Genomic DNA, 12,120 nt, shown 5'->3' with positions numbered 1-12,120 from the left:
TAGATCAGTATTGGAATCCACGTAGCCACTGTTCATTGTGTTTCTACTACGATACTACGATATACTGTTTAGCCTCCAGTTCTAGAAGAAGGAACAGAGCGCAGTTACGAGAGATAACCAGGAGGCTCAAGGTCGTAAGTGAAGTATGAACAGAGCTGGATATTCTAGCCTCAAGTCAAAGGCAGAGACTTAAGGGGAAAAATACCAAAAATGAGATCGCCTTAGAGAATAATACAACGAAACTAAACTAACCAAAATAGGCTTCGTAAGATTAGGACTGTGGATATACAACATAAAATCCTTTAGTCTAAGGGACATAGAAGTTAGGGAAGAGCATGCATGTGACAGAAATTACCAGGCAATAGGAGGGAAAAAAATCGAAGCTGTATTAACAAAAAATTGACTTCCAGCACAACATAGATGACTATCTTGTCACCTGGAATGTTGCACCCATTTCCTGGTGACCCATTTGAAGAATACTATTAACAAAATGGGAAATATCTTGAAAATAATTCAGAGAATGATGACCAGGATTTTGAGGGGTCTATGGACTCTGAGTTATCATGAAGGTCAAAGGAGTCATGCTGAGTTAAAGGTTCTGCAAAGGAAAATGCATTACCCTCTTCAAATGTTTGAGCTGCTTCTGTGTAAGTGAAATATTAGACATAAGATATGCATCTCCAGAGATAATAACTAGGGCCAAAAGGAGGAAGAGACATAATGGTGGGACTTGATAACACTTAGGGATGCCCCTAGGTAGCCGTCAGTCAGAGGCTGGGGTACTGCAGGTGGGACTCTATAATGAGAATGCGATTGGAAGTGATAGCCTTGGAACCTTTCCAACATCAATGGCTCATGGTTTTAGTAATAATTTTCAGTTAGATTTTATTTCATTTTACCCATGGTTTTTTGTGAAGGACCCCGCTATGATTTTCCTAAATCACTGAGAAGTTGTGATGGCTGAATTACCTTTCCTAACATACTACCTATCGTTCCTGGAATAGAATAAAAGCATTCTTATTTACTCAGAGTACACCTGTTTCCAGTTCTGAAAAATCAAAATACTTGTGCAACTTTAAAGGTATTTGAGACTTGTATCTGATTGACAATCAACCCAAATTCACGGCTGCACTCCACAATGTCTATCAAAATAATACCCTGGGGCAGCTTGCACTGGGAGGCGATACCATGCTATGTGAATGGAAGGCGACAGTATTATCAGCTTTATAATTATTGTTACATCCTCAGAAAGGAAGTTTTAGTAGATGCAATGTGTTCTCACAGAGCTTCAGGATAAAAATCTTCTTCTGGCAATCACTTTCTGTATGGCTGTCTGGACATCTTTGTTCCTGAGGCTATAAACCATTGGGTTCAACAATGGAGTCACAACTGTGTAGGTCACTGTCACAAGCCTGTCTTTGTTAGATGAGAACTTGGCTGAGGGCCGCAGGTAGACAGAGGAGGCACAGCCGTAGTGGACAATGACCACAGTGAGGTGGGACGCACAAGTGGAGAAGGCTTTCCGCTTGCCCTCAGCGGATGGGATCTTCAGAATGGTATGGACAATGAAGCCATAAGAGATGCAGATGAAAGTCAGGGGGACCAGGAGTGCTAGAACTCCACCCAAGAAGATGACCAGCTCGTTGATGTAGGTTTCCGTACAGGCAAGCTGGATAACTGGTGAAATGTCACAGAAGTAGTGGTTGATTTTATTGGGACCACAAAAAGGGAGTTCAAAAACTAAGAGGGAGCCTGTCAGTGAGAACAAAAAGCCAATCACAGCACAAGTGGCTGCCAGTTGTCCACATACCTGCCAGCTCATTAGGACAGGGTACCGAAGCGGATGACAGATGGCAGCATAGCGGTCATAACCCATGACCCCTAGCAGCATGCAATTAGTGACAGCAAAACCAAGGAAGAAAAACATCTGGGTGGCACAGTTAATAAATGAGATTGTTCTGAGCAGAGACAACAGATTGATGAGCATCTTGGGCAGGATGACAAAGGTGTAGCAAGTCTCAGAGATGGAGAGGATCCCCAGGAAGAAGTACATAGGTACATGGAGGCTGCGATCCAGGCGAATGACAGTGACAATGGTGATGTTCCCACTCAGAATAATCAGATACAGGCACAGAAACACAGCAAAGAGGATGAGCTGGATTTCTCCAAGGTTGGAGAACCCCAGCAACAGGAACTCTGTGACAGAGGAGAAGTTAGCTTGCATCACTTGGTCCCCAAGACTGACCTACAGAGAACAGGAAGGAAGGAATAGACTTTATTTACCCTAAAGATGCAGGTAGTTCATCCCACTCTGGTTGAGGAACAGCAAGTAGAAGAGGAAAGGCAGATGCTGGCAGGAATGGCCTGTTGATCATGTCAATTTATGGAGCTGTTTCAAAACAGAGTGCACCTGTTTCCAGTGACATTTCTGCATCTCTTATAGTGCTGAGGTCTAGGTAATTCTTTCACACTGCCTGTTTCGAATAGCAATTAGGGAATGGGAATGTTTGAAGAGTTCCCGTGTGGCAATCCAGCTCTGCCATTTTTCACCTGCACAGCCCTCCATGCCTCCGTGCTCCCATCTGTAACATAAAGATGCTCACAGCACCTCTCTCCCCAGTTCCTCATGGAAATTAAAGCACTTAACATAGCACATGCCCATTGTAGACTGTCAGTAGATGACAGCTTCTGCCACCCATGTTGTTTAATCTTCAGGAAGAGGTGGCTAGCTCTTCTGATGTTTTCTTTTGGATGGGCTTGAAGCATACTTCCACCTCCGATTTTTTTTTTAACTATATAATTTTATTTTTACAAAACTACCGAACTAACATTCAAACCCAACTCCTATTTGTGCATATTTTTAATGATAATAATAATGCGTCGATGTCAGTTTATCTTTTGATTAAATCCCACAACCTGTTTGACCCCCTGGAGAGAGGGGAGTTGGAAGGAGCCTTAGTGCACTGAAGTAGCTCTAGAATGATCTCAGGTTCTCACAGTCAGGCTGGTCATTGGTTTTACCACCTGCATAACACTCCCCAGGAAGAGCAACCTGATTTAGAGTTCTGCTATAATTGTAGTTTAAAACTTCGGACAGAAATCCATCCAACCCATGTAGACCTCTCCTCAGTATGAGCCATTATATCTCTGCACATTTTCCCTGGAATTCCAACAGAGCTCACCGCTGCATTGGACACACCTGATCTTGAGGGGTTCAGCTCCTGCAATTTTTCCCCACTAATTGATGGGCAGATCCTTTCCCCTCAATTCATTCAAAATCAAGTTTGAATTTAATAAAGTAATAAACAAACATCCCAAACAACCAAATAATTGAAGAAAATGAAAACACGTATGGATTACAAAATGAAATTCCTTAGCTAATGTGGCTCAGTTCGAGAGACCAACTGACTACTGAGCCCACACCTTCGGGGTGAAGTTCTTTCACCCACGCCAGCTCTGAGCGATGCCACTTTAGGTTCCCTTGCCTTTCCGAGAAGGCTGGTAGCAGAAGTATCAGTTTTATTTTTCTGTCTATGACTCTGGCTCTTCACAATCCTCTCTGCATCTCTTGATGGCTAACGAAAGCACAGCGCCAGGCTCTTCCCCAAGGAATGGCGTTCATTTACCTCCTCAGTTCCCATCTCTAAGGCTTATGCCGTAGATTCTTTGCACAATATGTGGATAATGAGGTCTAAAGACAGTGGAAGGTCTGTAAGGAAAAACATCTCAGTTAGACCCTCCTTTTACCCTTTTTTCTCCTATGACACTTTTCCTGGCACACCATTGTCACCAGAGAATAGTTTCATGAGACATTTGACAATGGAAGTTGAATGAACTAAATGTGGAGAGCTCACTCTTGACAGGGAGTCATAGGTACTTGCCCTTTCTTTTTCAATTACCCAGGGAAGACTTCTGAAAGAACCAGTCTTTCAGGGATGGTGGATAGAGAAGGAAGCCATTCCGTGAGCTCTGGGAAACAATATTTTATGTCATTGGTTTGAAGCCGTCCCTGTGCCTGTTACAGCTCTGTTGGTGATGCCCTGTTTTATTTTATCTCACCAAAGCCCTATAGTATCCTCTATGTTTTTAAGCTGCCATAGACATGTGCAACTTGCTATCCTCACATGCTCTTTGTAACCATCACTAACGAGAATAGAGCTCATGGGTTAATTAGAACATTTCTAAAATTATCAATCATGACTCGCACTTGTCTATCTGTGGACCCAAACACTATCTTCACTTAATTTCTCACATAAAATAACCCAACAGGAGCTATTTCTCTTTGTGCCCTTAGCACATGGCTATTAGAATTCAGTGACACCCAGAGATCTTCTAATCAAATGAGATTAAAACATTAATGTTACTACAATCATTTCTGTCCTGAAATGGCTTTTTTCTGTTCCCTTCTATGGCTGACATGTCAATGCCCCAAACTGTGGATTCCTACCTCCTCTGCTGAGAATTCTGAGAAGTATCCCCTAAAGCATCATTGAAAAACTTTTCTTTGGTCTCTTATTAGCTGTGGTGCCAACATGCTGGGTTATATTTATACTTCCCAAAACTCCAGGGAACCATTGTTGCAATATTATTTTTGGCATAGTTCCAATCCCTTCAATGAGGAGAGAGGATGCAGGAAACACCATGGACCCCAAATCTCACAGGTCAAATTGGATAGAAAGAGAACAGGAAGAAAACTGGTGTGGCAATTAGTTGGCAATTAGTTCCAGGTTGCCTGGTAGCTCATTAGGGGCTGAAAGCTGTTGCAGATTAAGGAAAGAGACTTGAATGTCAGAACCCATACTGTAGGAGGCGACACAGGGCTATCTCTTCCGAGGTCTTTCATGTGCAGAAGAAGCCCTTTCTATCCTTGGGTTTCTGCAGGACAAATCAAGTCTTATTCTATCATTGCAGAAGAAGAAACAAAGTTCCCCCTGTTAGTCTAGGTTCATCTGAACCCCACCAATTTTGCACTGAGGAGAGGGCATGGGAAGATAGTGTGAGGGAAGGGGACAAGTGTGACGTCTTAGCTGGCAGAACTGAGACCTGGGAGAACAGCAGTGATGAGCAGATTTGAGGACTGAAGGGAAGGGTGGAGCGTTTGCGTGCAGGTCACAGACCTGATTCTCTGCTTTTCCCTAGCTTCCTAGAGATGACAAGATCTCCAACCAATGTCTGCCCCAAGAGTAGGGATTAGGACTCAGACCTGTGGGTAGCACCCTCCAGGGCTTGGCGAGTCCTTCAGTGATCCTCACTCGTGCCTGCAATTCTCTGAGCGTCTGTCCCAAGACGAGCGAGAATGGCTGTGGTGCTGGAGAAAAACCCATGAAGTGCCCCTTCTGCATCTGTGTGCCACTGTTCCCCTGTCCTGCACTGGAAAGGAGGGTAAAAGTCACACTCCTCTGTTGCTGGACTCAGCCAACGCAATTTCCAGAACCGCAAGTTCCCTGGAAATTGTTATGCTTCCTCTTCAGTGAAAGAATATAAAAATCCCACCCTCTGTACCTTCCCTCATGAGTCATGAGTGACTCACACGAGGATGTGAAAGAGGACTGAAGGCACTTGGCAGCAAGGTCTGCCCCCATGGCACTGTTTGCTGTACGTCCTGGAGTGGCTCCAGGCAGAGATGTTCCTTTTGGCAATCCCTAGCAGCCGCCTGCAGAGCAGCAGAAACTCCCAAATGAGCTCAGCCTGACTCAGAGTCTTTTTCTTTGCAGTTATATCACTTTCAGAGACTACCAGCAGAGATCCGACAGCAGCTACTGCTGCTTCCAGCAATTGTCAAATGTGCACGTGAGTCCTCAAGAGCCGCTGGATCCCAGGGTTTCTGGGACATCTGGTCACCTCAGCGCATCTTCCAGAGTAAACATTTCCGCCCAGGGTGCTGACCTGTCCTCAGCCTCGCTGCTGCCCAGCACCTGTTCAAAGACCCCTAAGGTTTCCGAGCGAGAAGAAATCTGAAAAATACTGCAGTTAGTCACATTTCTAGAATCACATTTTGACACACTTATAGATTTAGGACCTGCCTCTTATTTCCTTCTCAGGCATGGAAAGATACTTTCTAGGAAGTTAAAAATAACTGTTGTTTTTTATTAGAGTTTAAACTCAAGTTTCCAGTAAACTTAGATGAAACATAATTCCATCTCAAATATTTCAATATAGTTCATGCATGAAAGTGAAGAAATAGCCCTGGACATGCTTCAATTCCACATTCAGAGAAAAGCATGTAAACTAAACTCAAATTGAGACACTTTGTCTCGAGTAAAGGTTTGTTTGTAAATACTGCGTGTCATCCCCAAAGCGGCAGGTCCATACAGCTGTAGGGGTGGCTTTCTTGCCCAGGAGACATTGTAATCAGGCACCACTCCCAAGTATGAACAATGTGAACATAGGAAGCATAGGTTCTAGTTATATTTTCCAGCAACTGCTAAAGGAAACGAATTCTGATTTCCATATTTACATTTTTTAGGATTCTATGAGATGAAAGCTCTCAAGAAACTTCATTTCCTTTGGTCCGCTCTCTGCCCCAGAAAATGAGGAAGAGAAGAAAAAATTAACAGTATTGCATTGTATTAAAGTAAAAGAAAAATACATTAGGTGAAAAAAAAGAAGGTAGTGTATATCAAAGGTACCATTTAAAATCTTTTTAAAATATGGAATCTCTGAGAAGAAAACTGAAAACAAAAATTTCTAATACATAAAATTATAAACAGTTTTGAGATGAAAAAGAAATTTCTGTATTTGATATAATGAAAGTGGCTGTTAGAGGATACTTAAACTTTAAAACTACAAGTTAATATAAAAACTAACAAGATATGATGGTTAATTTTTTTTTCATAGGAACTTGACTGGGCCACGTGGTGCCCAGGTATTTGCTTGTATATTATTCTGGGTGTGTCTGTGAGGGTTTTCTGGATGAGATTAATATTTAAATTAATAAACTGAGAAAAGCAGATTGCACTCCCTTATGTGGGTGGGCCTCATCCAATCGGGTGAAGGTCTGAATAGAACAAAAAGGCTGAGTAGGACAGGTTTCTCTCTCTCAGCCTGTCTTGGAGCTAGGACATTTGTCTTCTCCTGCCCTAGCCTCTGCACATGGACTGGAACTTAACATCACTGGCTCTTCTCGTTCTCAGGTGTTCAGACTTGTACTGGAATTACACCATTGGTTCTTCTAGATTTCCAGTCTGCCGGCTGAAGATCTTGGGGCTTGTCAGCCAAATCCTTGCTTGAGCCAAGTCCTTATATCTATCTATCTATCTCTCTATCTATCTATCCATCTATCCATCCATCCATCTATCATGTATCTATCCAGCTGATGCGTCTGTATGATCTACCTATATAAGATATTTAGATATTCTACTGGTTAAAATTACACTATAAAAAGACAACTGTTACATTAGCACCTTTGGTTTACAAGTGAAAGAAGTATGGTGCAATTTAGCATGACAAAAGCTTAAACAACTGGGAAGTTCAGGACAAATCTGATCAGATATGGCTCAATTCAGTAACATGTATTACAACATTACACTGAGTCTTGGCTCAGAGGTCAACCTCTGAGAACTGTCCTCATCCCTAATTTACTTCTCCCTAACATGTCTCACAACTTTCTGTGCAGTTACGATTATTTTTTCCTCTACATACCTGTTTTCCACTCCGTGGGGATCTTTCTCCCTGCTTTGCTAAATATATAAGCCCCACTCTAGGATATTGCCTGATATGTAATAGACATTCAATAACTATTTGTTGAGTGAATGAATGTTTATTGAATAAGTCTTTTCCTCTTTCTCTCTCTCACTTGACCTAGCTTCACTCTTTGTGCTAGATTTCTTTCTCCACAAGCTGGCTTTATCCAAATAATGGGATAAAAATGGAAATGAAAGTCTTAAACCTCCATTCTTAGTGACGCAATTCAAAAGACTGAGAGAGTCAGTCCACACAGCTAGGTATGCAATATAATCAAGATTCCTCCTAGAGAGAAGACAAGGTGGAGCACTGTGTGGTTGACTTCACAGGCCTTTTTACCCAACCCTATACTGATGGATGGAGAGGGTAGGGTTTGTATCTCAAGTGAAACACTTGAAATGGTTCCTAGATAAATTATGTCTTATTCTACACAAAAAGTGAAAAAAATCCAACTTATACTGGATTCAATACATAAAAAGGAAGAGGAATCCATCACCCCTTTATCTGAACATACATCAGCACATCAAGAGATTAGCTGCAGGCACACTGTGAGCCACAGACTGTGATGTCATCAGACCATGAAGTCATCAGACCATGATGTCATTGGACCATGATGTCATCAGAGCTCAGACAGGTTTTCTAGCTCTCTTCTATTTCAGTTTCACCCTCTACCTACAGTTTTCTTCATGGTACTGAAAACAGGAAGAAAAACTGAGGTCATCTTTTTTTTTACATTGCTCATCCAGAGAAACAAAATGGTAAGGATTTGAGTATATTGTAGGAATTAGACTCAGTTTCTGCTCCCAAGTGTTGTATTGAGAGAAAGCAGTGAAATTGTGACAGCAGCAGCATTTCCTTGGCTAGAGATTTCAGCTATTGTCCTGTGTTCTTGAATCAATAATTCCAGTGACAGACTCTTTTTTTTAATTTTTTAATTTTTATTTTTTTATAATAATATTTTTTATTATATTACGTTAGTCACCATACAGTACATCCCTGGTTTTTGATGTAAAGTTCCACGATTCATTACTTGCGTATAACACCCAGTGACAGACTCTTGATCCTTTCAAACTTTCCAATAATTTATAGTTACTTGAATTAAATTGAAAAATACTTATATAATTTCCTGTTTCCTGTATTAATTTCCAACTGAATCAATGATTAAGTAGTTAATTAGGGAAAAATACTAAATAAAATATTCTGTTTAAATCATGGGGTTAAAAGTTTCATAAAAGTAAAGGGGAGTAGAAATTCTACTTCTGGTCTCACTGAGTAAGTGCCTAGATCAACCCTCCTGAAGATAACTACTACAAAATCTGGAAAACAAACAAACAAACACAAAGGGCAGCTATATGAAGGGACTAAGATAGGATGACAGCAGGCAGCTCTAGTGTGTAGTCAACACCTGGAAGAAGGTAAGTACACAGGATAAGCTCTTTGATACAACTTCCAGTTTTAATGAAGGCCAGAGTCAGCATTGTTTGTAAAAAGATTAAAACTCAAAAAGGAAACCAACAGGCTTTCTGGCACAAAGAACCAGGAAATAGAGTTTAAGGTGACCGGAATGCTGACAGGTGAGGATAGAATCCTGGAAATGGAACAGCCAGAGAGAGAGATTCATTCTACATGTATGTTCTGCCCCAATGTCTGCCGATCCCTGAAGCATATCTGTGTGGGCAAGACCCAAAGCAGCCCAGAGTGTGAAAGACTTAAACAGACATTTGAACCACCACCCAAGGGAACAAATTTTCAGTTTTAGTTCAACCAAGTTACTTGCCTACTAAAGCTAAAAACACCAACAATTGTCAAATTCTTATAACAGAGTCTCTACGACATATTATTTACCAAGTCACACTTCAATCCAAAATTATTTTACATAAACAGAACCAGAAAAATATGGCCATTCTCAGGAAAGGAGGCAGCCAATGGAGACTTAATGCGATGGAATTCGATGTTGAAATTGGGAGGCCAAGATTTTAAAACAGCTGTGGCAACTGTGTCCAATGATATCAAGTAAAATGTGCTTGCAACGGGTATATGCCATGGGACGTATAACAAGTCTCAGAGGAGAAATAGAAACTACAGAAAAAGAACCTCCCCCCCAAAAAAAAGATAGAAGTGAAAATACATTATCTGAAAAAAAACCAAAACTGCAGCATTTAAGACTGAGGTTGTGTTGAGGATGATAAGCAACTGGTAGCTCTCACACGTGGCTATGGAGAGAGTGAGATGGCAAGTGCTTTGCCGAATTGTCGGGGAGACTCTTAGAAAGTTGACATCTATTTACTACACGACTCCTCAATTCCACACCTAGATATTTGCTAACAGAATGAAAAAACGCCGTGCATTATGGAAAGAGGTGCACACGAATGTTTGTGAGGCTCTGTACCTACGGGCTAAAAACAGTTACATGCCCACCGCCGGGTGCCTGCAGAGACACGCTGCCGTGGTACTTACACAACGGAACAAAAAGAATGGATTCCAAGGTCACGCACAGCGTGGATAAATTTCAAAAATATGGTCAACGGAAGAGGCCAAAAAGCAAAAATTACATACTATGTGATTCTATTCATTTGGAATTCTAGTGTTGTCAAAGCAGTGGCCGTCTAGGGGACTGATCGGGAGGGGGCATGTGGACAATTTCAGGGTGATGGAAATGTTTTATATCGATCATGGTGGCAAGTACATGGGTATACATATTTGTCACAACACAGAAGACCATACACTTAAAGTGGATGTCTTTTATGATATATAAACTATGTCTTGATCTCTTCGGGTAAGAGAGGAAACATAAATGAACCCAACGCCACATATGAAAGCTAATGCTGGAAAGCTGCTAGAAGCAAATGTGAGAGGAGCTTTCCTTCACCCTGGTTTAGGAAAATGTTTCTTAGACAAAACCCAAGAAGCACTAAACAAACACAAAAAATAGATTTACGAGTAAATTTAATCAAAATTAAAAAGCTCACTCTCATTATTAAGAAAACAGAAATGCGAGCTACGGACTTGGGGAGAATATTCACAATACATGTATCTTACAAACAACTTTAATACAGTATTTATAAATAAGTCCTAGAATCCAACAATTAAAAAGCAGTCTTATTAAAATAGGTAGAAGAGTAGAACAATTTGCTAAAAAGACATATGAAGAATCAATAAGAAAATGAAAAAGAAAGCATTCAACAATTAGGTATCACGGTAATACAAAATAAAACTAAATGAGAGACTACTTACCCCACCAGAATGAGTAATATATTTAGAAAACAAAAACAAAAACAAAAGCAAAACAAAACACCTGGCATTACCAAAAGCTGGGAAGAATTTGAAGCAACTGGAGGGAGTATCATGTGGCAAGACTGCTTTGAAAAACACTGGGCAGCATCTTATAGAATTAAATATATATCTTCCCAGACACAAGAGAGGAATAAAAGCAAATGTCCACAAAAGACCTTTACAAATTATGTTCATGGCAGATGTAATCATAATAGCCAATAAAAGGCAACAACCCAAATGTCTATCAACAGATAAATACGTGAGGATATTTTTGCATATTCATACAAGAGAAGCCCGTGCAGCAATGAAAGAACAGAATGCCGTGCGACTCATTTTTCAGTAATCATAAAGAAGGAAATCCTGCCATTTGCAGCAGTGTGGATGGAACTTGAGGACATTACGCTTAACAAAATAAGTCAGACAGAGAAAGGTAAATACTGTATGACCTCACTTATGTGTGGAGTGCCAAAGAGCTGAACTCGTAACCACAGGGAGTAGGATGGTGGTTGCTGGGGGAGGAGGGCGGGGAGCGTGGGAGATGCTGGTCAAAGGGCACACACTTGTGGTTGTAAGATGAGTAAGTTCGGGGGTCTAACGTAGAGCGTGATGACCTTAGTTAACAACACTGTTGTATTATTGAAAGTGGCCAAGAGAGTAGATCTTAAATGTTCTCCCCGCACGTACACAAAAGATAATTGGTGAGGAGATGCAGATGTTAGCTGACCTGGCTGCGGTGATCACTGCACAATATACACATGTATCATTGTTACGTTACACACTGTTATCTTACACAATGCTATATGCCGGTATATCTCAATAAAGCCAGAAAACAAGAGAAATCAATACTGTGTTGTCTCAAGGCAGGAAGCCAGCTGGAAAGTGGCACGGAATAATATTTGGGGTGATAGAACTGTTTTATTGTTTGATTGCTGTGGTGATTAAGTAGGTGAATGTATTTGCAAAAACTCACAAATAACTTACACTTAAAATACTTGAATTTTATTTATGTAAATTATTTCTCAATTTAAAAATAAGTTAAGGGAGAAGTGAATGCAATAGGGAAGTTAAATTCCCCATGGCTACATTTTAAAGAATTGAATCAACAAAACATACTCAAGAAACTCAAAATATGATATTAAAAATTGTGAAAGAGAAAGCAGAGGA

The 12,120-nt window shown here is 40.8% G+C and overlaps 1 protein-coding gene across 1 annotated transcript; it reads right to left on the bottom strand.

Moving 5' to 3' along the window:
* Positions 1 to 1,288: 1,288 nt before the first annotated feature.
* LOC123783504 (olfactory receptor 10R2-like) lies at positions 1,289 to 2,245 on the bottom strand. The gene has a single exon (XM_045784275.2). The coding sequence runs from the start codon at positions 2,222 to 2,224 to the stop codon at positions 1,289 to 1,291; it is 936 nt and encodes a 311-aa protein (XP_045640231.2). The 5' UTR covers positions 2,225 to 2,245.
* Positions 2,246 to 12,120: the final 9,875 nt, after the last annotated feature.

Source organism: Ursus americanus, chromosome 2, assembly GCF_024610735.1.
Source record: "Ursus americanus isolate L20-20 chromosome 2, mUrsAme1.1.p, whole genome shotgun sequence".
Classification (NCBI taxonomy): domain Eukaryota; kingdom Metazoa; phylum Chordata; class Mammalia; order Carnivora; family Ursidae; genus Ursus; species Ursus americanus.
Note: the sequence above shows the minus strand (reverse complement) of the source record. Positions and strands in the feature narration are given on the sequence as shown.

Bases quoted from the DNA above. Each gene is read 5' to 3' on its own strand.
- LOC123783504 (XM_045784275.2), bottom strand. From the start codon at position 2,224: ATGCAAGCTAACTTCTCCTCTGTCACAGAGTTCCTGTTGCTGGGGTTC.